Below are 27,697 nucleotides of genomic sequence, written 5' to 3'. Positions count from 1 at the left end.
CTTTGCAAGGGACCATCGAAACAATGAATGGAAGTCTTCTATCACAGAATGAAACCATAAGAGCCAATATCATAGACATACACTCACCGGCCACTTTATTAGGGACACCTTTTTAAGTGCCAATAAAATCTCCCCCACACCATTACACCACCACCAGCCTGAACCATTGATACAAGGCAGGATGAATCTACCACACCATGACACCACCACCAGCCTGAACCATTGATACAAGGCAGGATGGATCCACCATAACATCACCACCACACCATGACACCACCAGCCTGAACCATTGATACAAGTTAGGATGGATCCACCACACCATGACGCCACCACCATCAGTTTGAACCATTGAAACAAGGCAGGATGGATCCACCACACCATGACACCTTCACCACCAGCCTGAATCATTGATACAAGGCAGGATGGATCCACCACACCATGACACCACCACCACCCACCTGAACCATTGATACAAGGCAGGATGGATCCACCACACCATGACACCACCACCACCAGCCTGAACCATTGATACAAGGCAGGATGGATCCACCACACCATGACACCACCACCACCACCAGCCTGAACCATTGATACAAGGCAGGATGGATCCACCTCACCATGACACCACCACCACCAGCCTGAACCATTGATACAAGGCAGGATGGATCCACCACACCATAACACCACCACCACACCATGACACCACCACCAGCCTGAACCATTGATACAAGGCAGGATGGATCCACCTCACCATGACACCACCATCACCAGCCTGAACCATTGATACAAGGCAGGATGGATCTACCACACCATAACACCACCACCACAGCATGACACTATCACCACCAGCCTGAACCATTGATACAAGGCAGGATGGATCCCCCACACCATGACACCACCACCACCAGCCTGAACCATTGATACAAGGCAGGATGGATCCACCACACCATAACACCACCACCGCACCATAACACCACCACACCATAACACCACCACCACACCATAACACCACCACCACACCATGACACCACTACCACCAGCCTGAACCATTGATACAAGTTAGGATGGATCCACCACACCATGACACCACCACCAGCCTGAACCATTGATACAAGGCTGGATGGATCCACCACATCATGACACCACCACCAGCCTAAACCATTGATACAAGGCAGGTTGGATCCACCACACCATGACACCACCACCACCAACCTGAACCATTGATACAAGGCAGGATGGATCCACCACACCATGACACCACCAGCCTGAACCATTGATACAAGGCAGGATGGATCCACCACACCATGACACCACCACCACCAACCTGAACCATTGATACAAGGCAGGATGGATCCACCACACCATGACACCACCACCACCAGCCTGAACGGCACAAGGCAGGATGGATCCATGCTTCCATGTTGTTTACACCAAATTCTAACCCTGCCATCTAAATGTCGTAGCAACCAGTCTGCTCATTCTCCTCTGATCTCAACAAGGCATTTTCCTCCACACAACTGCCACTCACTGGATATTTTCTTTTTTTAGACCATTCTCTGTAAACCCTGGAGATGGTTCTATGTGAAAATCCAAGTAGATCAGTTTTTGAAATACTCAGACCAGCCATTCTGGCACCAACAAACATGCCATGTTCAAAGTCCCTTAAATTTCCTTTCTTCCCCATTCTGATGCTTGGTTTGAACTCCAAGTCGTCTTCACCACATCTAGATGCCTAAATGCATTGGGTTGCTGCCATGTGATTGGCTGATTAGCAATTTCTGTTACCAAGCAATTGAACAGGTGGACCTAATAAAGTGGCCAGTGGGTGTAGTCAGCTTACAATGAAATTCCTATAGTCCGCTAAGGTCACCAGAATAACTGGGATGTTGGAGGCTTTATTACATATTTGTGAGGCCAACATTAAAGAGATATTTAATATGCAATTTCCCCATCAATCTCCGTGCCACGATTTCAGATTTTTCTTACAGCAACTCCCCAGGTAAATCGAATCTGGTATTGCAAGCCTTTTACAGTGGTCTATAAAAGTCTGAGATGGAGTAACCAGGGGCAGACTGACAACTCATGGGGCCCCCAGGCAATAGGGGATCATGGGGCCCCTGGGTCCTTGCCAAAATTTAAAAAAGCCTATGAAAAAGATACCAGGGGCATCTCATGGGGCCCCCTACTGACCCCGGGCCCTCGGGCAGTGCCCGAGTTTCCAAATGTAAGTCCGCCCCTGGGAGTAACTGTTCTTTATGAAAGGAGACTAATGTCCATGTAACCTACAGAAGGTTTATCTTTTTATTTCTGTCCCTTTTCTCTAAATTTGAATCGCAGGAGTGCCTTGATGGATTCACGCAGGCAGCGGAAAGCGAGTTTGGCTGTCTTCTGAGCGGAGGGAAGGTAGTAGTGGCCACAGAGAAGTGGTGGAGGTTGGCCTCTCAAGATGTGATGTTGCTTTGCTGGCTGGTTTCCTCTTTGTCTCCACATTCCTCCCGAGATTACCCGGTGTATCTACCACAAGGGAGCCCTACGGTGAGCTGACACAGGAACTATTTATGCGAGTTTTCAATGGAAGCCTTGATTGTAAATGTGAAAATTTTGGACAAGCAGCACCTGTAATGGTTCGTTGGTATAGTGTGGTGATTCCTGACATGTAATGGAACTCATTAAGCCCTGGTTCACATATATGCGGCTATGCGGGCCATGCTTTGCGCGGGTACAAGAGCCTGTACATTTGAATAGACTCCCGTGTCCCGTGACACGCAGAGAAGAAGTCCCTGCACTTCTTCCCGAAAACACAGCCCGCACGGGAACCTCAGTTCCCAGTACGGTTGCATTTTCTAGTGTGGGCAGCTTGCCCTTAGAACTAATGGCACCCGCCCGTGGGTCCGCATTTCTCTGTGTGGGTGGATTTTCGTGCGGATTTGCAGCAGCACCACCTGCACAGATGTGAACCTAGCCTTAAACCGGCAAAATACTTTTACATTTTCCTTCAGAAATGTATTTATGGTTTTCCATAATCTTCATCCTCATGTTGCATGGAGCCTGTTGTATGAAAGATTCCCTCTTCTGAGTACCTTTGGTAATGGGCAAAGCCTCCCTAAGCCAACCCAAGGGAACCAAGTTCATGCACGGGGAGTTAAAAGTGATAGTAAACTAAAAAGTGTTATTTACCATAATTCAATTATATACAGGTGAAACTCGAAAAATTAGAATATTCGTGCAAAAGTTCATTTATTTCAGTGCAGCAACTTAAAAGGTGAAACTAATATATGAGACTCATTACATGCAAAGCAAGATAGTTCAAGCCGTGATTTGTCATCATTGTGATGATTATGGCTTACAGCTCATGAAAACCCCAAATCCACAATCTCAGAAAATTAGAATATTCCATGCAATCAATAAAACAAGGATTGTACATAGAACAATATCGGACCTCTGAAAAGTAGAAGCATGCATATGTACTCAGTACTTGGTTTGGGCCCCTTTTGCAGCAATTACTGCCTCAATGCGGCGTGGCATGGAATCTATCAGCCTGTGGCACTGCTGAGGTGTTATGGAAGACCAGGATGCTTCAATAGCGGCCTTCAGCTGTTCTGCATTGTCCGGTCTCATGTCTCTCATCTTTCTCTTGGCAATGCCCCATAGATTCTCTGTGGGGTTCAGGTCAGGCGAGTTTGCTGCGAGCACTCAAGGTGTAGGCAACAATCCCAAAGCAAACGTATATATAAAAGTGGAGCTCTATAAACGCACAATCTGTATATTAATAATGGTAAAGTAATAAAGATAAAATATTTTTTTTTGTTAGGTCACTTTGTGTAATCAAAGGTATAATAAAGAAAAACAAAGTGCAAAAAACAGAGCAATAAAGTGAATCAAGTAATGTCCGTAATATTATTGAATACTATTGTGGGGCCAATGGTCTTGCTCACCACTCATAGCTATGCTGCCGGTGTTTCGGTAACCCAGGAGAATTATCATGTCTGCCTTTTATCATATCTGTAACCATTTTTATATTTTTACCATGTCCTCTGTTACAACCAAAGTCCCCACACTTCTATGGATCTTCCAATAAAAGACCAAATAGAACACATGCACACCAATAGTTGTACTGTCAGTCTACCACTAGATGGCAGACGTTTCTACATCCTATTGCTGCAATGTTGGTCTATCTCTGTTCATGAGCACAAAGCTGCCACCTAATGGTGAGTTGTGAGTACTGCTGTCAGCATAAAGTTGTTACTATATCTCTGCAACCTATTTATTTATTCCAGGTACTTATATAGCGCTGTCAATTTACGCAGCACTTCACATATATATTGTACATTCACATCAGTCCCTAACCCTCAAGGGGCATACAGTCTAAGGTCCCTAACTTACATTCATACATACACATACTAGGGCCAATTTAGACAGGATCCAATTAACCTACCAGCATGTCTTTGGAGTGTGGAAGGAAACCGGAGTACCCAGAGGAAAGCCACGCAGGCACAGGGAGAACATGCAAACGCCAGGCAGGTGGTGCCGTGGTTGGGATTCGAACCAACAACCCTAGTACTGCCAGGCAGAAGTGCTAACCATTTAGCCACTGTGCTGCCCATGTATTTTGCATTGGTTATATATTAAATATATTTGTTAGAGATGAGCGAAGTATTCAAAAATTCGATTCGACTGATTCGGCGAATTCGTAGAAAAATTTTGATTCGAGTCGAATATATTCGCTGTGAATTTAACTTAAAAAAGGGTGTTTCTAGGCTTCAGAGAGACTTAATATTAGTGCTGAACACTGTACCTTTAATTTAAATGCCCTTGGAGTCTGCTGGGGAAGAGAAATAATACTGTCAGGCAGTATGACATGCAGATGAGTGCCGTCGATCTTAGAATCACCGCACACTTCACTCATTTGGGCAGTCACGGGGCCAAAACCAGAGTGTGGAGCCACAGTGTGGCGGTGGAGGCAGCAGCAATGGGAGGCCATACAGCACCCTATGACAAAAATGGAAACCACCAGCAGTGTGAGGAGACCTGAAAGTGGCACATGGCAGAGTGTGGCGATAGAGACAGCAGCAATGGGAGGCCGTACAGGGACCCATGACACACTCTGGACCTGGCAGCAGCATGAGGAGGCGGTACAGGGGCCCATGGCAGATTACGGGCCTGGCAGCAGCATGAGGAGTCGGTACGGGGGCCCATGGCAGATTACAGGCCTGGCAGCAGCAATGGGAGGCCGTACAGGGACCCATGACACAATCTGGACCTGGCAGCAGCATGGGGAGGCGGTACAGGGGCCCATGACAGATTACGGGCCTGGCAGCAGCATTTGGAGTCGGTACGGGGGCCCATGACACACTCTGGACCTGGCAGCAGCATGAGGAGGCGGTACAGGGGCGCATGACAGATTACGAGCCTGGCAGCAGCAACTTGGACAGGAGGACGTTCAGTTTCTGCACCGTCTGGTGCGTGCTCGCAAACTGTTGTCTCTTGGAAACGGATTCCAAGAAAGACTGCTGACGGAATCCGTGAAGAGGAGTAGCAGGAGAAGGAGCATCTGAACGAGCGGAATATGCCAACAAGCGACAACAGGGGCCCATGGCAGATTAGGGGCCTGGCAGCAGCTATGGGAGGCCCGTAATCTGCCAGCACCCTATGACAAAAAATGGAACCCACCAGCAGTGTGAGGAGACCTGAAAGTGGCACATGGCAGAGTGTGGCGATGGAGACAGCAGCAATGGGAGGCTGTACAGGGACCCATGACACACTCTGGACCTGGCAGCAGCATGAGGAGGCGGTATATAGGGGCCTATGGCAGATTAGGGGCCTGGCAGCAGCTATGGGAGGCCCGTAATCTGCCAGCACCCTATGTCAAAAAATTCTACACACCAGCAGTGTGTGAGACCTGAAAGTGGCACATGGCAGAGTGTGGCGATGGAGACAGCAGCAATGGGAGGCCGTACAGGGACCCATGAGAGACTCTGGACTTGGCAGCAGCATGAGGAGGCGGTATAGGGGCCCATGGCAGATTAGGGGCCTGGCAGCAGCTATGGGAGGCCCGTAATCTGCCAGCACCCTATGACAAAAAATGGAACACACCAGCAGTGTGAGGAGACCTGAAAGTGGCACATGTTTGGGGCATGATTCATGGCGGATTTAGTCAGTTGTGTCAGGAACTGGTGGTTTGAAATCCAGACTAATCCACGCCTGATTCATTTTCACAAACGTCAGTCTCTCCACACTTTGGGTGGACAGTCGTGTCCTCCTCCGGAGTTGCAATACCTCCTGCCGCACTAAACACGCGCTCCGATGCCACGCTACTGGCCGGGCATGACAGCCTTTCAAGGGCAAATTCAGCTAGTTGGGGCCAAAGGTCAAGTTTCGTTGCCCAGTAGTCAAGGGGATTGTCTACCTCGGTTGGCAGGGTGCTGTCCAAGTAGGCCTAAGCCTGTTGTTTGAGGTCCTGCTCCAGGTCCACCTGATGCTGCTGCTGCTGCTGCTGTGGCTGGTTAGTAGTTTCCTCACTGCGCTGGTGAAGAAAGCTACTCATCATCGACTGCAGACTGAGGCAGCCGCTGCTGGTGGAGCTGCCACTGCTCCTACCACCCCACCCCTCCCCTGCTGCCATGGCAGCGGAACGCGAGCGCACAGGGCCCACAGTGTCTGAGGATGGACGTTGGCGCAGACAGGCAGAGACCAGCTGACTACATAGGTGGTTTTTATAGTACGTTATTTTGGCCTCCCTCTCAGCAGGTGTGAAAAAGGCCACCATTTTTGAACGGTAGCGAGGGTCCAACAAGGTGGACAGCCAAAAGTCATCCCTCTGTCTGATGGTTATTATTCGGCTGTCGCTACGCAAGCAAGCGAGCATGCTATGGGCCATTTGTGCCAAGGAATGCGAGGGACTCCCTGCCTCCATCTCCACAGCATACTGCCACGGTGCGTCTGGGTCCTCTGTCTCCTCCTCCTCCTCCTCCTCTACCAGATGCTCCTGCTCCTCCACTCCTGTCCGCTGAGTGGAAAAACCACCCATTTCACTCAATAATTCCTGAGCACCAATGTCCTCCTCTACCTCCTCCTCTTCTTCCTGTCCTGCCCCCACAGGGGTCATGTGGCGTTGAGATCTGTGCGCCACGTCTACCGCACCCTGACCAGCCATTGTTAACAGCATTTGTTCCAGGACGTGCAACAGAGGAATGACGTCGTTCATCCCATAGTCCTGCCGACTCACGAATAGCGTGGCCTCCTCAAAGGGCCTGAGCAAGCGCAGGTGTCACGCATGAGCTGCCAATGGCTGACATCTAAGTTACACAGGGAATACCTTTATCCGCTTTTAACATCAGGAAATCTGTGATGGCCTTTTGCTGTTCGTAAAGGCGGTCTAACATATGTAGGGTTGAATTCCACCTTGTTGCAACGTCACAGCATGAGGAGTCGGTATAGGGGCCCATGGCAGATTAGGGGCCTGGCAGCAGCTATGGGAGGCCCGTAATCTGCCAGCACCCTATGTCAAAAAATTCTACACACCAGCAGTGTGTGAGGAGACCTGAAAGTGGCACATGGCAGAGTGTGGCGATGGAGACAGCAGCAATGGGAGGCCGTACAGGGACCCATGACAGACTCTGGACCTGGCAGCAGCATGAGGAGGCGGTATATAGGGGCCTATGGCAGATTAGGGGCCTGGCAGCAGCTATGGGAGGCCCTTAATCTGCCAGCACCCTATGTCAAAAAATTCTACACACCAGCAGTGTGAGGAGACCTGAAAGTGGCACATGGCAGAGTGTGGCGATGGAGACAGCAGCAATGGGAGGCCGTACAGGGACCCATGAGAGACTCTGGACCTGGCAGCAGCATGAGGAGGCGGTATATAGGGGCCTATGGCAGATTAGGGGCCTGGCAGCAGCTATGGGAGGCCCGTAATCTGCCAGCACCCTATGTCAAAAAATTCTACACACCAGCAGTGTGTGAGGAGACCTGAAAGTGGCACATGGCAGAGTGTGGCGATGGAGACAGCAGCAATGGGAGGCCGTACAGGGACCCATGAGAGACTCTGGACCTGGCAGCAGCATGAGGAAGCGGTATATAGGGGCCTATGGCAGATTAGGGGCCTGGCAGCAGCTATAGGAGGCCCATAATCTGCCAGCACCCTATGTCAAAAAATTCTACACACCAGCAGTGTGTGAGGAGACCTGAAAGTGGCACATGGCAGAGTGTGGCGATGGAGACAGCAGCAATGGGAGGCCATACAGGGACCCATGAGAGACTCTGGACCTGGCAGCAGCATGAGGAGGCGGTATATAGGGGCCTATGGCAGATTAGGGGCCTGGCAGCAGCTATGGGAGGCCCATAATCTGCCAGCACCCTATGTCAAAAAATTCAACACACCAGCAGTGTGAGGAGACCTGAAAGTGGCACATGGCATGAGAGACTCTGGACCTGGCAGCAGCATGAGGAAGCGGTATATAGGGGCCTATGGCAGATTAGGGGCCTGGCAGCAGCAATGGGAGGCCCATAATCTGCCAGCACCCTATGTCAAAAAATTCTACACAGCAGCAGTGTGTGAGGAGACCTGAAAGTGGCACATGGCAGAGTGTGGCGATGGAGACAGCAGCAATGGGAGGCCGTACAGGGACCCATGAGAGACTCTGGACCTGGCAGCAGCATGAGGAGGCGGTATATAGGGGCCTATGGCAGATTAGGGGCCTGGCAGCAGCTATAGGAGGCCCATAATCTGCCAGCACCCTATGTCAAAAATTTCTACACAGCAGCAGTGTGTGAGGAGACCTGAAAGTGGCACATGGCAGAGTGTGGCGATGGAGACAGCAGCAATGGGAGGCCGTACAGGGACCCATGACAGACTCTGGACCTGGCAGCAGCATGAGGAGGCGGTATATAGGGGCCCATGGCAGATTAGGGGCCTGGCAGCAGCAATGGGAGGCCCGTAATCTGCCAGCACCCTATGTCAAAAAATTCTACACACCAGCAGTGTGAGGAGACCTGAAAGTGGCACATGGCAGAGTGTGGCGATGGAGACAGCAGCAATGGGAGGCCGTACAGGGACCCATGAGAGACTCTGGACCTGGCAGCAGCATGAGGAGGCGGTATATAGGGGCCTATGGCAGATTAGGGGCCTGGCAGCAGCTATGGGAGGCCCATAATCTGCCAGCACCCTATGTCAAAAAATTCAACACACCAGCAGTGTGAGGAGACCTGAAAGTGGCACATGGCATGAGAGACTCTGGACCTGGCAGCAGCATGAGGAAGCGGTATATAGGGGCCTATGGCAGATTAGGGGCCTGGCAGCAGCTATAGGAGGCCCATAATCTGCCAGCACCCTATGTCAAAAAATTCTACACACCAGCAGTGTGTGAGGAGACCTGAAAGTGGCACATGGCAGAGTGTGGCGATGGAGACAGCAGCAATGGGAGGCCGTACAGGGACCCATGACAGACTCTGGACCTGGCAGCAGCATGAGGAGGCGGTATATAGGGGCCTATGGCAGATTAGGGGCCTGGCAGCAGCTATAGGAGGCCCATAATCTGCCAGCACCCTATGTCAAAAAATTCTACACAGCAGCAGTGTGTGAGGAGACCTGAAAGTGGCACATGGCAGAGTGTGGCGATGGAGACAGCAGCAATGGGAGGCCGTACAGGGACCCATGACAGACTCTGGACCTGGCAGCAGCATGAGGAGGCGGTATATAGGGGCCCATGGCAGATTAGGGGCCTGGCAGCAGCAATGGGAGGCCCGTAATCTGCCAGCACCCTATGTCAAAAAATTCTACACACCAGCAGTGTGAGGAGACCTGAAAGTGGCACATGGCATGAGAGACTCTGGACCTGGCAGCAGCATGAGGAAGCGGTATATAGGGGCCTATGGCAGATTAGGGGCCTGGCAGCAGCTATAGGAGGCCCATAATCTGCCAGCACCCTATGTCAAAAAATTCTACACACCAGCAGTGTGTGAGGAGACCTGAAAGTGGCACATGGCAGAGTGTGGCGATGGAGACAGCAGCAATGGGAGGCCGTACAGGGACCCATGACAGACTCTGGACCTGGCAGCAGCATGAGGAAGCGGTATATAGGGGCCTATGGCAGATTAGGGGCCTGGCAGCACCAATTGGAGGCCCATAATCTGCCAGCACCCTATGTCAAAAAATTCTACACAGCAGCAGTGTGTGAGGAGACCTGAAAGTGGCACATGGCAGAGTGTGGCGATGGAGACAGCAGCAATGGGAGGCCGTACAGGGACCCATGACAGACTCTGGACCTGGCAGCAGCATGAGGAGGCGGTATATAGGGGCCTATGGCAGATTAGGGGCCTGGCAGCAGCTATAGGAGGCCCATAATCTGCCAGCACCCTATGTCAAAAAATTCTACACACCAGCAGTGTGTGAGGAGACCTGAAAGTGGCACATGGCAGAGTGTGGCGATGGAGACAGCAGCAATGGGAGGCCGTACAGGGACCCATGAGAGACTCTGGACCTGGCAGCAGCATGAGGAAGCGGTATATAGGGGCCTATGGCAGATTAGGGGCCTGGCAGCAGCAATGGGAGGCCCATAATCTGCCAGCACCCTATGTCAAAAAATTCTACACAGCAGCAGTGTGTGAGGAGACCTGAAAGTGGCACATGGCAGAGTGTGGCGATGGAGACAGCAGCAATGGGAGGCCGTACAGGGACCCATGACAGACTCTGGACCTGGCAGCAGCATGAGGAGGCGGTATATAGGGGCCCATGGCAGATTAGGGGCCTGGCAGCAGCAATGGGAGGCCCGTAATCTGCCAGCACCCTATGTCAAAAAATTCTACACACCAGCAGTGTGAGGAGACCTGAAAGTGGCACATGGCAGAGTGTGGCGATGGAGACAGCAGCAATGGGAGGCCGTACAGGGACCCATGAGAGACTCTGGACCTGGCAGCAGCATGAGGAGGCGGTATATAGGGGCCTATGGCAGATTAGGGGCCTGGCAGCAGCTATGGGAGGCCCATAATCTGCCAGCACCCTATGTCAAAAAATTCAACACACCAGCAGTGTGTGAGGAGACCTCAAAGTGGCACATGTTTGAGGCATGATTCATGGCGGATTTAGTCAGTTGTGTCAGGAACTGGTGGTTTGAAATCCAGACTAATCCACGCCTGATTCATTTTCACAAACGTGAGTCTCTCCACACTTTGGGTGGACAGTCGTGTCCTCCGCGGAGTTACAATACCTCCTGCCGCACTAAACACGCGCTCCGATGCCACGCTACTGGCCGGGCATGACAGCCTTTCAAGGGCAAATTCAGCTAGTTGGGGCCAAAGGTCAAGTTTCGTTGCCCAGTAGTCAAGGGGATTGTCTACCTCGGTTGGCAGGGTGCTGTCCAAGTAGGCCCAAGCCTGTTGTTTGAGGTCCTGCTCCAGGTCCACCTGATGCTGCTGCTGCTGCTGCGGCTGGTTAGTAGTTTCCTCACTGCGCTGGTGAAGAAAGCTACTCATCATCGACTGCAGACTGAGGCAGCTGCTGCTGGTGGAGCTGCCACTGCTCCTACCACCCCACCCCTCCCCTGCTGCCATGGCAGCGGAACGCGAGCGCACAGGGCCCACAGTGTCTGAGGATGGACGTTGGCGCACAAAGGCAGAGACCAACTGACTACATAGGTGGTTTTTATAGTACGTTATTTTGGCCTCCCTCTCAGCAGGTGTGAAAAAGGCCACCATTTTGGAACGGTAGCGAGGGTCCAACAAGGTGGACAGCCAAAAGTCATCCCTCTGTCTGATGGTTATTATTCGGCTGTCGCTACGCAAGCAAGCGAGCATGCTATGGGCCATTTGTGCCAAGGAATGCGAGGGACTCCCTGCCTCCATCTCCACAGCATACTGCCACGGTGCGTCTGGGTCCTCTGTCTCCTCCTCCTCCTCCTCTACCAGATGCTCCTGCTCCTCCACTCCTGTCCGCTGAGTGGAAAAACCACCCATTTCACTCAATAATTCCTGAGCACAAATGTCCTCCTCTACCTCCTCCTCTTCTTCCTGTCCTGCCCCCACAGGGGTCATGTGGCGTTGAGATCTGTGCGCCACGTCTACCGCACCCTGACCAGCCATTGTTAACAGCATTTGTTCAAGGACGTGCAACAGAGGAATGACGTCGTTCATCCCATAGTCCTGCCGACTCACGAATAGCGTGGCCTCCTCAAAGGGCCTGAGCAAGCGACAGGTGTCACGCATGAGCTGCCAATGGCTGACATCGAAGTTACACAGGGGAGTACCTTTATCCGCTTGTAACATCAGGAAATCGGTGATGGCCTTTCGCTGTTCGTAAAGGCGGTCTAACATGTGTAGGGTTGAATTCCACCTTGTTGCAACGTCGCAGATCAGGCGATGCTGTGGAATTCCGTTCTGCCGCTGCAGCTCAAGGAGGGTGTGCTTTGCGGTGTAGGAATGGCTGAAATGCATGCAAAGTTTACGTGACATTTTAAGGATGTCTTGCAGTGGGATGGTGGATTTTAAGAACCGCTTGACAACCAGATTGAACACGTGAGCCATGCATGGCGCATGGCACAACCTTCCTTGACGCAGAGCAGACACCATGTTCTTTCCGTTGTCTGTCAACATGGTTCCGATTTTCAATTTGCGCGGAGACAGCCATCTGTCGATTTCTCTGTTCATTACACTCAGAAGTTCCTCCCCTGTGTGACTACGTTCGCCAAGGCATACCAGGTGCAGAACAGCGTGACACCGTTGCGCCCTGCACATGTGATATGCCGGTCGGGTAATGGGACTTGGCACGGGGGTGGCGGCTGAGGACACGGCGGAAGAAGAGGTGGTAGAGGCGGACATCTTTGCCGGACCAAGGACGTGCAAACGTGGAGGCAAAAGCGGCGTGACCTGTCCAAGTTGCTGGTGCGGCTGTGACGGCACCACGTTCACCCAGTGGGCCGTAAATGACATGTACTGTCCCTGACCATAGTTACAGCTCCACACGTCGGCGCTGCCGTGCACTTTGGCAGAGACCGACATGCTCAAAGACTGGCCCACCATGTCTTCTACATGTGAATGCAGGGCTGGCACTGCCTTTTTGGCGAAGAAATGACGGCTTGGCACTCTCCACCACGGCGCGGCACAAGCCATCATTTCTCTGAAAGGTGCTGAGTCCACCACTTGGAAAGGGAGGGACTGCAGCACCAGCAACTTGGACAGGAGGACGTTCAGCTTTTGCACCGTCGGGTGCGTGCTCGCAAACTGTTGTCTCTTGGAAACGGATTCCAAGAAAGACTGCTGACGGAATCCGTGAAGAGGAGTAGCAGGAGAAGGAGCATCTGAACGAGCGGAAGATGCCAACGAGCGACAACTCCCCTCAGCAGAGGTGTTGGAGCCTTGACTGGCTGATGGAGGGCGATTGACGTCGGGTGACGGAGCAAGTAACGGAGCGGGTGATGGAGCGGGGGCTGGGGCGGGCAGAACCGCCGTATCTTTATCACGGTTTTCCCAGGCCACCAAATGGCGACGCTGCATATGCTGCCGCAACGCTGTAGTCCCAACATGGGCCCCCTGGCCACGCTTGACTTTCTGGCCACATAGTCGACATACGGCTACGTTTACTTCCTCGGGCGGCTTGACGAAAAATTGCCACACCGCCGAGTAGGAAACTTTGCCCCCGATACTCCTCACTGGCTGACTGCTGCTTCCTCCGTGCACACCGGCACCACTACTGGCCGTGGTGGTAGGCTGCAGTGGAGCTGGTGCTCTACTCCGTGGACGTTTGGCTCCACTGACACTGCTGCGACCCTGCTGCTGTCTCCTGGGCAACCCACCGACTGTTTTGCTCGCTGCCAAGCTGCCACCCTCTTCTCCTGATGATGCGGAAGAAATTGCCTGATGACGACGAGGCTGCCAAGTGCGATCAACCTCCTCATCATCAAGTAGGGTCTCCGCCTCACTACTAGCCCCCTCGGCTGCGTCTGGGTCAGGAGACAGACCTGTCTCTAGACCGGCTACCGAGCCACTCTCCTCGCCACTACTTCTTCGCCTGGCTGCTGAAAAGGCGGATGTCTCCCCCCGTTCCTGACCGCCCTCTGTTAGCTCTTCCTCACTGTACAGTGGGGCTGAGCCCACAGCATGCGATACTTCGCTTGGTGAGGGAACACCAAAGGACAGGGGCAGGTAGAGGACACGTGATTTCAGTGGGCTTGGTCCCGGGCCATGCCAACTAACGGTTGTGTCTGACGTACCCACCGACCGTTGGCTGTAGGTGTCAGAGGTGACCTGGGAAGAGGAAGACGACCGAGCCAACCAATCGACGACGGCAGGGTTGTCGGTGGAGACACGACCGCTGGATGACACCGGGAGCACTGGCCTCTGGCTGCGAATAGTGCTGCCTCGACCCCTTCCTCTGCTGCCACGTCTGCTCGCTCCTAAAACATTGCCTCCTCTGCCACTCCTCTGCATGTTGTCTGACATACTCTTTAATTAAACGATTATGTGTCCCTGAGTAACAATTCTGTGTCCCTGAGTAACAATTCTGTGTCTGTGCGAGTAACAATTCTGTGGCCCTAAGTAACAGTTCTGTGGCCCTCAGTAACAATTCTGTGTCCCTGATTAACGTTTCTGTGGCCCCAAGTAACAGTTCTGTGGCCCTCAGTAACAATTCTGTGTCTGTGCGAGTAACAATTCTGTGTCTGTGCGAGTAACAATTCTGTGGCCCTAAGTAAAGTTTCTGTGGCCCTAAGTAACAATTCTCTGGCACTCAGTAACAATTCTGTCTGTCCCTGAGTAACAATTCTCTGGCACTCAGTAACAATTCTGTCTGTCCCTGAGTAAAAATTCTGTGGCCCTAAGTAAAGTTTCTGGGGCCCTGAGTAACAATTATCTGGCACTCAGTAACAATTCTGTCTGTCCCTGAGTAACAATTCTCTGGCACTCAGTAACAATTCTGTCTGTCCCTGAGTAAAAATTCTCTGGCCCTAAGTAAAGTTTCTGTGGCCCTGAGTAACAATTCTCTGGCACTCGGTAACAATTCTGTCTGTCCCTGAGTAACAATTCTCTGGCACTCAGTAACAATTCTGTCTGTCCCTGAGTAAAAATTCTGTGGCCCTAATTAAAGTTTCTGTGGCCCTAAGTAACAATTCTCTGGCACTCAGTAACAATTCTGTCTGTCCCTGAGTAACAATTCTGTGGCACTCGGTAACAATTCTGTCTGTCCCTGAGTAACAATTCTCTGGCACTCAGTAACAATTCTGTCTGTCCCTGAGTAAAAATTCTGTGGCCCTAATTAAAGTTTCTGTGGCCCTAAGTAACAATTCTCTGGCACTCAGTAACAATTCTGTCTGTCCCTGAGTAACAATTCTCTGGCACTCCGTAACAATTCTGTCTGTCCCTGAGTAACAATTCTCTGGCACTCAGTAACAATTCTGTCTGTCCCTGAGTAAAAATTCTGTGGCCCTAAGTAAAGTTTCTGTGGCCCTGAGTAACAATTCTCTGGCACTCCGTAACAATTCTGTCTGTCCCTGAGTAACAATTCTCTGGCACTCAGTAACAATTCTGTCTGTCCCTGAGTAAAAATTCTGTGGCCCTAATTAAAGTTTCTGTGGCCCTAAGTAACAATTCTCTGGCACTCAGTAACAATTCTGTCTGTCCCTGAGTAACAATTCTCTGGCACTCCGTAACAATTCTGTCTGTCCCTGAGTATGAATTCCGTGGCCCTAACTAGCGTTTCTTTGTCCCTAAGTAAAGTTTCTGTGGCGCTCAGTAACAGTTCTGTGTCTGTGCGAGTAACAATTCTGTGTCTGTGCGAGTAACAATTCTGTGGCCCTAAGTAAAGTTTCTGTGGCCCTAAGTAACAATTCTCTGGCACTCCGTAACAATTCTGTCTGTCCCTGAGTAACAATTCTCTGGCACTCAGTAACAATTCTGTCTGTCCCTGAGTAAAAATTCTGTGGCCCTAAGTAAAGTTTCTGTGGCCATGAGTAACAATTCTCTGGCACTCCGTAACAATTCTGTCTGTCCCTGAGTAACAATTCTCTGGCACTCAGTAACAATTCTGTCTGTCCCTGAGTAAAAATTCTGTGGCCCTAAATAAAGTTTCTGGGGCCCTGAGTAACAATTATCTGGCACTCAGTAACAATTCTGTCTGTCCCTGAGTAACAATTCTCTGGCACTCAGTAACAATTCTGTCTGTCCCTGAGTAAAAATTCTCTGGCCCTAAGTAAAGTTTCTGTGGCCCTGAGTAACAATTCTCTGGCACTCCGTAACAATTCTGTCTGTCCCTGAGTAACAATTCTCTGGCACTCAGTAACAATTCTGTCTGTCCCTGAGTAAAAATTCTGTGGCCCTAAGTAAAGTTTCTGTGGCCCTGAGTAACAATTCTCTGGCACTCCGTAACAATTCTGTCTGTCCCTGAGTAACAATTCTCTGGCACTCAGTAACAATTCTGTCTGTCCCTGAGTAAAAATTCTGTGGCCCTAATTAAAGTTTCTGTGGCCCTAAGTAACAATTCTCTGGCACTCAGTAACAATTCTGTCTGTCCCTGAGTAACAATTCTCTGGCACTCCGTAACAATTCTGTCTGTCCCTGAGTAACAATTCTCTGGCACTCAGTAACAATTCTGTCTGTCCCTGAGTAAAAATTCTGTGGCCCTAATTAAAGTTTCTGTGGCCCTAAGTAACAATTCTCTGGCACTCAGTAACAATTCTGTCTGTCCCTGAGTAACAATTCTCTGGCACTCCGTAACAATTCTGTCTGTCCCTGAGTAACAATTCTCTGGCACTCCGTAACAATTCTGTCTGTCCCTGAGTATGAATTCCGTGGCCCTAACTAGCGTTTCTTTGTCCCTAAGTAAAGTTTCTGTGGCCCTCAGTAACAGTTCTGTGTCTGTGCGAGTAACAATTCTGTGTCTGTGCGAGTAACAATTCTGTGGCCCTAAGTAAAGTTTCTGTGGCCCTAAGTAACAATTCTCTGGCACTCCGTAACAATTCTGTCTGTCCCTGAGTAACAATTCTCTGGCACTCAGTAACAATTCTGTCTGTCCCTGAGTAAAAATTCTGTGGCCCTAAGTAAAGTTTCTGTGGCCCTGAGTAACAATTCTCTGGCACTCCGTAACAATTCTGTCTGTCCCTGAGTAACAATTCTCTGGCACTCAGTAACAATTCTGTCTGTCCCTGAGTAAAAATTCTGTGGCCCTAAGTAAAGTTTCTGTGGCCCAGAGTAACAATTCTCTAGCACTCCGTAACAATTCTGTCTGTCCCTGAGTATGAATTCTGTGGCCCTAACTAGCGTTTCTTTGTCCCTAAGTAACAGTTCTGTGGCCCTGAGTAACAATTCTGTGTCTGTGCGAGTAACAATTCTGTGGCCCTAAGTAACAGTTCTGTGGCCCTCAGTAACAGTTCTGTGTCTGTGCGAGTAACAATTCTGTGTCTGTGCGAGTAACAATTCTGTGGCCCTAAGTAACAGTTCTGTGGCCTTCAGTAACAATTCTGTGTCTGTGCGAGTAACAATTCTGTGTCTGTGCGAGTAACAATTCTGTGGCCCTAAGTAAAGTTTCTGTGGCCCTAAGTAACAATTCTCTGGCACTCCGTAACAATTCTGTCTGTCCCTGAGTAACAATTCTCTGGCACTCAGTAACAATTCTGTCTGTCCCTGAGTAAAAATTCTGTGGCCCTAAGTAAAGTTTCTGTGGCCCAGAGTAACAATTCTCTGGCACTCCGTAACAATTCTGTCTGTCCCTGAGTATGAATTCTGTGGCCCTAACTAGCGTTTCTTTGTCCCTAAGTAACAGTTCTGTGGCCCTGAGTAACAATTCTGTGTCTGTGCGAGTAACAATTCTGTGGCCCTAAGTAACAGTTCTGTGGCCCTCAGTAACAGTTCTGTGTCTGTGCGAGTAACAATTCTGTGTCTGTGCGAGTAACAATTCTGTGGCCCTAAGTAACAGTTCTGTGGCCTTCAGTAACAATTCTGTGTCTGTGCGAGTAACAATTCTGTGTCTGTGCGAGTAACAATTCTGTGGCCCTAAGTAAAGTTTCTGTGGCCCTAAGTAACAATTCTCTGGCACTCAGTAACAATTCTGTCTGTCCCTGAGTAAAAATTCTGTGGCCCTAAGTAAAGTTTCTGTGGCCCTAAGTAACAATTCTCTGGCACTCAGTAACAATTCTGTCTGTCCCTGAGTAAAAATTCTGTGGCCCTAATTAAAGTTTCTGTGGCCCTAAGTAACAATTCTCTGGCACTCCGTAACAATTCTGTCTGTCCCTGAGTAACAATTCTCTGGCACTCAGTAACAATTCTGTCTGTCCCTGAGTAACAATTCTGTGGCCCTAATAACGTTTCTGTGGCCCTAAGTAACAATTCTCTGGCACTGAGTAACAATTCTGTCTGTCCCTGATTATGAATTCTGTGGCCCTAACTAGCGTTTCTTTGTCCCTAAATAACGATTCTGTGGCCCTCATTAACAAGTCTGTGTCCCTGAGTAATGGTTCTCTGTCCCTAAGTAACTTTTCTCTGTCCCCAATTATCGTTTCTGTGGCCCTAACTCTGTCCCTGTCCCTAGTACAGAGCGGTCTGCCTCTGTTCAATAACTGCAGGCAAATGAAGAATTCCAAAATGGCCGCTATTTATAGCTCGACCATTACACAGTGCTGGCTGGCTGGCTGCTGATAGGCTGATGCGATCACATGTAGTTGAGGAATGCATTATGGGTCAGCGCGCCTTGTCTGCGCGCCTTCCCAGACATCCCCGCTCCGTCGCCGCACATGTCAGCCGCCATTTTCTGAAAAATTTCGATTCGCGCGTCCGAATTAGGCTATTTTTCGCATTCGGCACGAATCGAAATTTTTCCGATATTCGACTCGAATTCCACTTCGGATACTTCGATTCGCTCATCTCTAATATTTGTAATTGTTTTTTGTTTTTTTGGTGCACCAAACATTCACTATATAAACTGAAAATGTTTGAAGATTTTGCTTTCCTTTGAATGACTTCATGAATATTTGGTTGTAGTCGCACTGTTTCTGAGAACTGCTGTACATCTGTGTTGCATGGAGTCACCCAACTTCTGGCACCTGTGATCAGGTGTTCCAGCCCAGGATGATTGGACTACATTCCACAGTTCTTCTCTATTTCTTGGTTTTGCCTCAGAAACTGCATTTTTGATGTCACCCCACAAGTTTTCTATTGGATTAAGATCCGTGGATTGGGCTGGCCACTCCATAACGTCAATCTTGTTGGTCTGGAACCAAGATGTTGCACGTTTACTGGTGTGTTTGGGGTCGTTGTCTTGTTGGAACACCCATTTCAAGGGCATTTCCTCTTCAGCATAAGGCAGCATGACCTCTTAAAAGTATTCTGATGGATTCAAACTGATCCATGATCCCTGGTATGCGATAAATAGGCCCAATACCGTAGTATGAGAAACACCCCCATATCATGATGCTTGCACCACCATGCTTCACTGTCTTCACCGTGTACTGTGGCTTGAATTCAGTGTTTGGGGGTCGTCTGACAAACTGTCTCCGCCCACTAGACCAAAAAAGAACAATCTTACTTTCATCAGTCCACAAAATGTTGCGCCATTTCTCTTTAGGCCTGTCAATGTGCTCTTTGGCAAATTGTAACCTCTTCAGCACATGTCTTTTTCCAACAGTGGGACTTTGCGGGGGCTTCTTGCAGATAGCTTGGCTTCACATAGGCGTCTTCTAATTGTAACAGTCCTCACAGGGAACGTCACACCTTCTTTCATCTTCCTGGAGCTGATTGTTGGCTGAGTCCGCCCCATTTTGGCTATTCTTCTATCCATTAGAATGGCAGTTTTTTGCTTTCTTCCACGTCTTTCAGGTTTTGGTTGCCATTGTAAAGCATTTGCGATCATTTTAGCTGAGCAGCCGATCATTTTCTGCACTTCTTTATGTTTTCCCCTCTCCAATCAACTTTTTAATCAAGGTACGCTGTTCTTCTGAACAATATCTGGAACGACCCATTTTCCTCAGAATTTCAGAGAGAAATACACTGTAACCAGCATGTCCAACATTGGCTGCCTTCCTTCCTTAAATAAGGGCAATAATTGCCAGCTGGTATTCAAAGAATGAATGACCTCACTAATAGAACTCCACACTGCTATTATTTTGAACACGCCCCTTTCAATGAGTGATTCAATGACACAGAATCAGCCGCATGCATGTCATGACTGTTGGGTCTGTTGGATTTCTATTACTCTACTACACCTGCTAGGAAATTATTTGCCATGTAGAAATATTATTTCTACCAAAAACAGTGATTGATCAGGTTAGTGATGTCTGACTGCTTTTATTTTGAACACAACTGTGTATATTTTTTTTTTATCAGTTTGCAAAATGAGTGAAGAAGAAAAATCTAAAATCAATATTTGGTGTGACTACCCTTTTGGCTTCAAACCAGCATCAATTCTTATACTTGCACAAAGAGTCAGGTGTATGATTAACCAATTATACCAAGTATGTGCTAATGGTCATCAATTTAATATGTAGACAGTCATTAACTGAAACAGAAACAGCTGTGTAGAAGGCTTAAAACTGGGTGAGGAACAGCCAAACTCTGCTACTAAGGTGAGGTTGCGGAGGACCGTGTTATGTCACAGGTCATACACCATGGCAAGACTGAGCACAGCAACAAGACACAAGGCAGTTACTCTGCATCAGCAAGATCTGGAATGGAATGGATGACTTGAGGGATTGACTCCCAGAATTATACAATGGCAGGGCAGGACCAGAAGATATGGGTGAACTTTCCAGGAGAATGAGGGCACCTCTAACAGCTCTGGGAGACACCCAGATCCATTTTATTAACCCATTAAGGGGTGAAGTAAGCCCTGTGGACTATCTGAAATTGGATGAGCCTGCCCCTTAGATAGACCAATGGCTTAAAAGTAAAGTCTCATATGTCAGACCAATCACCACCATCCAGATCCGGAATGTCAGCAAGCCACCTCTGACAGAGGGAGGGCCTGTCCGTAAGGGTAATCATACACAGATGGTTATGCAGGGCAGAGGTAGGATTAGTTGAACAACCAGATCAGAGAACATGCTCTAGATCAGTGGTTCTCAACCTGTGGGTCGCGACCCCACAGGGGTCCCCTAAGACCATCAGAAAACACATATTTCCGATGTGTAAAGAGCAGCTGCTGTGTAGAAAGCAGCTACTCTGTTAAAAGCAGGTACTGTGTTGAAAGCAGCTACTGTGTTAAAAGCAGGTACTGTGTTGAAAGCAGCAGTATTGGAGGTAAAACGACACTCATGAATTATAATTACTGGGTAAATAATTTTATGGTTGGGGGTCACCACAACATGAGGAACTGTATTAAAGGGTCACGGCATTAGGAAGGTTGAGAACCACTGCTCTAGATCCAGGGAGGAAAGAGTTACGTTTTGTGAACAAAGAGTTCCCTATCAAGGCCTGAGACAACTGCAGTTTGGTTTTTGCTGTTTATTCAATAATAAATCTTTTGATGGGATGGTGTTTGCTCCCTACTGTGGTGTTTTGTTTTGGTTTTTTTTAAACAGTTGTTTCAGATTCCCCATCTGAAGAGGGCTGAACAGAGTGAGCATTCCAGAATTCCCACTGACTCTCATTGTCTGGTCACTCTGGGTTGTATAGAAGTCCTCTGAGCCCTGGGGATGTCTGTTTGCTTTGTAAATTGGGCACCTACAGAAACTGAAACAAAAGAACAAGTGATCAGACCCATTGACAAACATTTTAAGTGATGTATGATATAATTTGCCTAGGCCAGAAACCAGGAAGTAACTGAAGAAGTGAAAAATAAAAAATAAAAAAATGTATAACAGCAAGTAAATATGATATACTTTCCTATTATATTTATCAATGCTGGCAGCATAAGAATTAAAAAATTGTTAATGTTGATTGAGAGAATGAAGTTCCACATGAAACCTCAGACATGACATATGAACAAAGCATATTCCCCTATAGTGTGTACTTGTCTCAATTAGGAGCACTAAGTGTCATTTCTGTCTGCTGTCTCATTCCTCTGCTAGCATAAATCAAGTTTTCCCGGACAACAAGAGAAAAGCGGTGACAGGGGAGGGACCTCCAGCAGATTGACGGCCTCAGTTCTGTTCCTGTGTGCTGTGTGAAGGGGGGGGGTATCTGTTCCCTGCAATCAGGTCTCAAAGCTCTTCTCATTGATGTAACGTCAGCTCCCGCTCCCTGCTTTTCAGAACTGAGAGATCCTTTGTAAATCCTGCACTTTGAATGGATGTGGGGGAAGGATGACTGTAGATAAACAGGTACAACTTATGTAGGAGGATTTGTTTAATCTCGGTGTATCATCTGAAGCTGGTCACTTCACTGGGTATATGGAAGGGTTTACGACAAGTAAATGACATTCTAAGAAAAAAACTCAACACAGCGCAGCCTGTCTAAAAAATACACATAACCCCCCCGGAGGTATTCCCGAGTGTAGTTCGGGGTAAAGTTTCAGTACCAGAAGCGGTAACTCGAGCTACACTCAGGAATACCCTGCAGTGCTTCTCCGGCGATCCCTGTTTCACTTGCGCTCCCACGATGCCCCCCCTGCATCGCCCCCAGACATGTCCTCCGATCGATTCCGGCTTCTGTGTTCCGCTCCCTGCGAGCGTCGGGACGTACGGGGGACGGAACTGGTGGGAAATTAAAAAATGTCAAAATTGTACATTCACTCAATACACTAAAATCACATAGTATAACATTCCTGTATCAAACCATTTCACATACATTTTGTCCCGAGTGCTTTGTCCGGCGCCCTGCCTGCATTTTTACTGTTCTTTCTGCCTGGAAACTGAGAAACGTCCATGGCGTCCAAAAAGCGTCCCTTTAGGTCAAAAGCGGTTTTAGACCGGCTAGAGAACAGCGATAGTAAATCAGAACCACTTGCAGAATTGAGTGATAATGATTCGTGGGGGAAATTCCTCATCAGACACTGAAAACGATTCTGCGACTTTGCTCAGTGATGTGCGAACTTGGCACTATATTTCCCATTTCAGTGTTTTTGGTTTGATTATATTATTGAATTAAATGTATTATTATTATATTATTATTTTTTATGATTATTTATTAAATTATAATTTATGATTTCGTGTTTCAAGTTTTATCATCCCCGGGATGTTTACTAGACTCTTGTTCGGACAGATTTCAGTGAGTTATTCCTAAAAATTACAGCCTACAATAAAAAAAATACATATTTCCATTGAAAATAATGTACCGCTTTGAGCACAGAAATACTGACATAATCAGACCGCCAGGGAGGTTTATAAAGAATATGTGCGCATTCATTGTGTGTAAATTAGACATTGGTCCATAGGCACATTACCATGCATTTCGTTGCGTTTTCTAACCAAAAGGCAAAATACTACTGAATGTATTAAACATGCAGACTTTGTTGCATTTGAGTCTTCATGTCATATAACAGATGAATCTCATCCACCTTACTAACCGCTCCGTCTCCGCCACCCCCCTCTGCCAATCCCTCCACTGGCTTCTGATTGCCCAACGCATAAAATTCAAAATGCTAACATTGACATATAAAGCTGTTCATAACACTGCCCCAAACTACATCACTGATCTGGTATCCAAATACCACCCAAAACGTACTCTCCGCTCCTCACAAGACCTCCTACTCTCTAGTTCCCTGGTCTCCTCCTCCCATGCCCGTCTCCAGGACTTCTCCAGGGCTTCCCCCATCCTCTGGAACTCCCTATCCCAATCCATCAGACTATCACCTACTCTCCTCTCCTTTAGGCGCACCCTGAAAACCCATCTCTTCAGGGAAGTCTACCCCACCCTCAGCTACTTACTGAACTCCTCCACTCTTCCTACCACTCCATCCCCCACAGCTATTTCCTCCTGTACCACTCTCCCCTCCCTCCTAGATTGTAAGCTCCAAGGAGCAGGGCCCTCGAACCCCTCGTGTATTGTATTGTATTGTTACTGTACTGTCTCGTGTCTCCCATTATAATGTACAGCGCTGAGCAAACTGTTGGCGCTATATAAATCCTGTATAATAATAATAATAATAATGAAGGTTTTGTATAAAGCTTCTTGTGGTGCTTCTGCCAAAACGATAAAATAGGCGATGAATGTTTTTTTCTAAAATGCAATGAAAGGCACAAACTTTTTGCTAATAGTTCCACTTGTATTTACAGGTTCCACACAGGCTTCTCACCTTCCAGTTGGTTCCTGGTGTAGATGTTTGTGTACTTTGTGGCCCCAGTCCATCTCTGCAAAAAGTTGAGTCAGAGGTCAGTGAGCAAATTATCACATCAGTTCAATTCATATCTTATTTTATTATTATTTGTTACAGGTATCTATACAGTGCAGTCCAATTTACACAGCACTTTACATATACCGTATTTTCCGGCGTATAAGACGACTTTTCAACCCCTGAAAATCTTCTGAAAAGTCGGGGGTCGTCTTATACGCCGGTGCGAGCCGGTGTCAGGGCGGCACTTTTTCGAGGGGCGGGGTGGGCAGAGGGGCTGCTGTACCTTACCTGGCTCCGGTCCCACGACGATCCGGTCCAGGAAGCGCGGCTGCTCCTTCTTTCAGTTCGGCCGCTCGATGGTCACGCGGCCGCTCGGCTCCGCCTCCTCGCCGGTGATTGGGCGCCAGCACTGGAAAGGCACACAGGCGACCAATCACCGGCGAGGAGGCGGAGACGAGCGGCCCCGCGAAAATCGAGCGGCCGAACTGGAAGAAGGAGCAGCCGCTCCTCTCCCCCACTGACACTAACGATTGGGCACTATTCCTCTCCCACTGACACCAACGATGAGGCACTATTCTCCCCACTGATACCAATGATGGGGCACTATTCCTCCTCCCCACTGACACCAATGATGGGGCACTATTCTCCCCACTGATACCAATGATGGGGCACTATTCCTCCCACTGATACCAATGATGGGGCACTATTCCTCCCACTGATACCGATGATGGGGCACTATTCCTCCCACTGACACCAACGATGGGGTGCTATTCCTCCCACTGACACCAATGATGGGGCACTATTCTCCCCACTGATACCAATGATGGGGCACTATTCCTCCCACTGACACCAATGATGGGGCGCTATTCCTCCTACTGATACCAACTATGGGGAGCTATTCCTCCCACTGATACCAACGATGGGGAGCTATTCCTCCCACTGACACCAACGATGGGGAGCTATTCCTCCCACTGACACCAACGATGGGGCGCTATTCCTCCCACTGATACCAATGATGGGCCACTATTCCTCCCACTGACACCAATGATGGAGCACTATTCCTCCCACTGACACCATTGATGGGACACTATTCCTCCCACTGCCACCAATGATGGGGCACGATTCTTCCCACTGACACCAATGATGGGGCACTATTCTTCCCACTGACTAATGATGGGGCACTATTCCTCCCACTGACTAATGATGGGGCACTATTCCTCACACACTGACACTAATGATGGGGCACCATCATTGGTGTCAGTGGGAGGAATAGTATCCCATCATTGGTATCAGTGGGAGGAATAGTGCCCCATCATTGGTGTCAGTGGATGAAATAGTGCCCCATCATTGGTGTCAGTGGGAGGAGTAGTGCCTCATCATTGGTGTCAGTGGGAGGAATAGCACCCCATCATTGGAATACCATACTGAAATAGCATACCATATTGAAATCAAATCTGATGTTTTTTCATTTTTATTTGGTGTGCGTTGAAAGAGGGGTAGTCTTATACGGCGAGTATAGCCCAAACCCTATATTTTAGCAGGAAAATAGGGGGTCGTCTTATACGCCGGAAAATACGGTATATTGTACATTCACATCAGTCCCTAACCCTCAAGGGGTGCACAATCTAAGGTCCCTAACTCACATTCATACATACACATACTAGGACAATTTAGACAGGAGCCAATTAACCTACCAGCATGTCTTTGGACTGTGGGAGTAACCGGAGAAAACCCACGCAGGCACAGGGAGAACATGCAAACTCCAGGCATGTGGTGCTGTGGTTGGGATTTGAACCAATGACCCTAGTACTGCCAGGAGGAAGTGCTAACCATTTAGCTACTGTGCTGCCATTCTAAAAACATTAAAGAATAGGTCTATTCCTGATACTGTATGTTCCTGCTGTCCCATGTACTTGTATAAAAAAAAGTTTTCTGTCCTCATAGTATTGCTTCCTTTGTGTGAAATTCCTGGTGTTCCTGCCAGTCCCTCTGCTTTCCTATTAAAAACTGACCAAACTAGGCATAAGAATGTGGCAGTACCCGAATATTGCAGAGTTTCCCTTTAAACGTTAACATTTTTAGCAGCTTTTTTTTGCAAAAGCAAGATCACCAGCTCACTTCGATTTTCCCCCCCCCCCTCCCTTATTTCCTGTGAAGTAATGTGTTCCAGCCTGTAGCTGGTATCCTTATCTGTAGCTGGTATTCAAGGCTATATTTTGCACAGTTTAGAAAGCCTTTTTAATGTACAGAAAGTGAAAGAGGAAATATATGCATTGTGACATCATTGTTGGTATATACACCATGTAAGAGGCTTTTGAAGGCACTTGGCTTTACAGACACTGTCTGGCTAAGTCCCAGCTGGTAAATAAAAGGTTTGTTTTCCTCAAGTTCGTGTCTGGAGTTTTCCTGGTATTTCCAAAGTTGCTACTACAAGAGCACAGCGTGGTCAGCTCTCTTGCTGTGCTGGAACTCAGCCTGCTCTCTTCCAATGATCAGACTTGTCCTGACACACACCCCTGCACAGCCATTCACTGGGAACATCAGTGTGCTGCTGTCACCCCCCCCCCCCAGCTGACTGTGCAGCTGAGAACAGAGGGGGCAATGATCACTTATAACAGAGGGAAAACATGTATTTATAATATTTTCTGTATCTATACACAAATGTTTTCATTTCTATTTTACACTGAATGGGTTGCTTTACAGGGTGAAGGTTCACATATAATGGAAATAAGTTCACCTTTTGGGCTGCATTCACACTTGAGAAGTTTGTAGATTGAATCTCCAAAAACACTCGAACTTAAAAAAAAAAAAAATCAATTGTTCTTTATAGTGCCTGTTCACACCTGATCACATGAACAGGCACCATAGAGAACAATTGATTTTTCAAGTCTGAGTGTTTTTGGAGCCTGGAGCTTCAAGTTACAAATCGCTCAAGTGTGAATGCTGCGTAATAACATGATGCAGCAAGTCCCCCTTGTGACAGCGGGTTGGGAATCCTCCCTCTGCACCCGCTGTCACAATTTTTATAAAAAAAAACACAGTTGGGCAGGGCTCCGCCCACCTGGCCACATCATTCACAGAGTTCTGTGAATGGTAGAACTACAACTACCATCAGCCATTGAGGCTGATGAGGGCTTGCAGTTCTCGATGAACTACCAGAGCGCTTCTTCTTCCTGTTATTCAGTAACTGCCTGCCTGTTCGAGGTTTGGACAGACAGCTACGCTGATAATCTGCAGGAGCCTGAGATTGCACCCGTGATCTGCTGGTACCGAGTTAAAAACTTTGCAGGATCCAAATGGAAAAAAAAAATATTAAAAGGCATGTTTTTTTTTTACAAGCAAAAAGATGTGTCTTTTTATTATTATTATTTTTTTTTAACTGGTAAACTTCTCATTTTAAATTGAGCTAGAACAATACAAAGTTGACACCTCAACGCTAAGAATTCAGAGAAGCTGGCTTTAGGATATGCAATAATAATGACCACTGTGCAACATGGACTGGATGGTTATGGC

General features: G+C 48.4%; 1 protein-coding gene across 1 annotated transcript in view; it reads left to right on the top strand.

Moving 5' to 3' along the window:
• Positions 1 to 27,697, top strand: part of FUZ (fuzzy planar cell polarity protein) — a 68,071-nt gene that overhangs the window by 19,956 nt on the left and 20,418 nt on the right. The window contains exons 6-7 of the mRNA XM_089659333.1: positions 2,338 to 2,535; positions 24,126 to 24,221. Of these exons, the coding sequence (XP_089515459.1) occupies positions 2,338 to 2,535; positions 24,126 to 24,221 (294 nt within the window). The remainder of the gene's footprint in view (positions 1 to 2,337; positions 2,536 to 24,125; positions 24,222 to 27,697) is intronic.

This window comes from Staurois parvus, unplaced genomic scaffold, assembly GCF_062004578.1.
Source record: "Staurois parvus isolate SC_StPar_1 unplaced genomic scaffold, SC_StPar_1.0 ptg001149l, whole genome shotgun sequence".
NCBI lineage: Eukaryota > Metazoa > Chordata > Amphibia > Anura > Ranidae > Staurois > Staurois parvus.
Note: the sequence above shows the minus strand (reverse complement) of the source record. Positions and strands in the feature narration are given on the sequence as shown.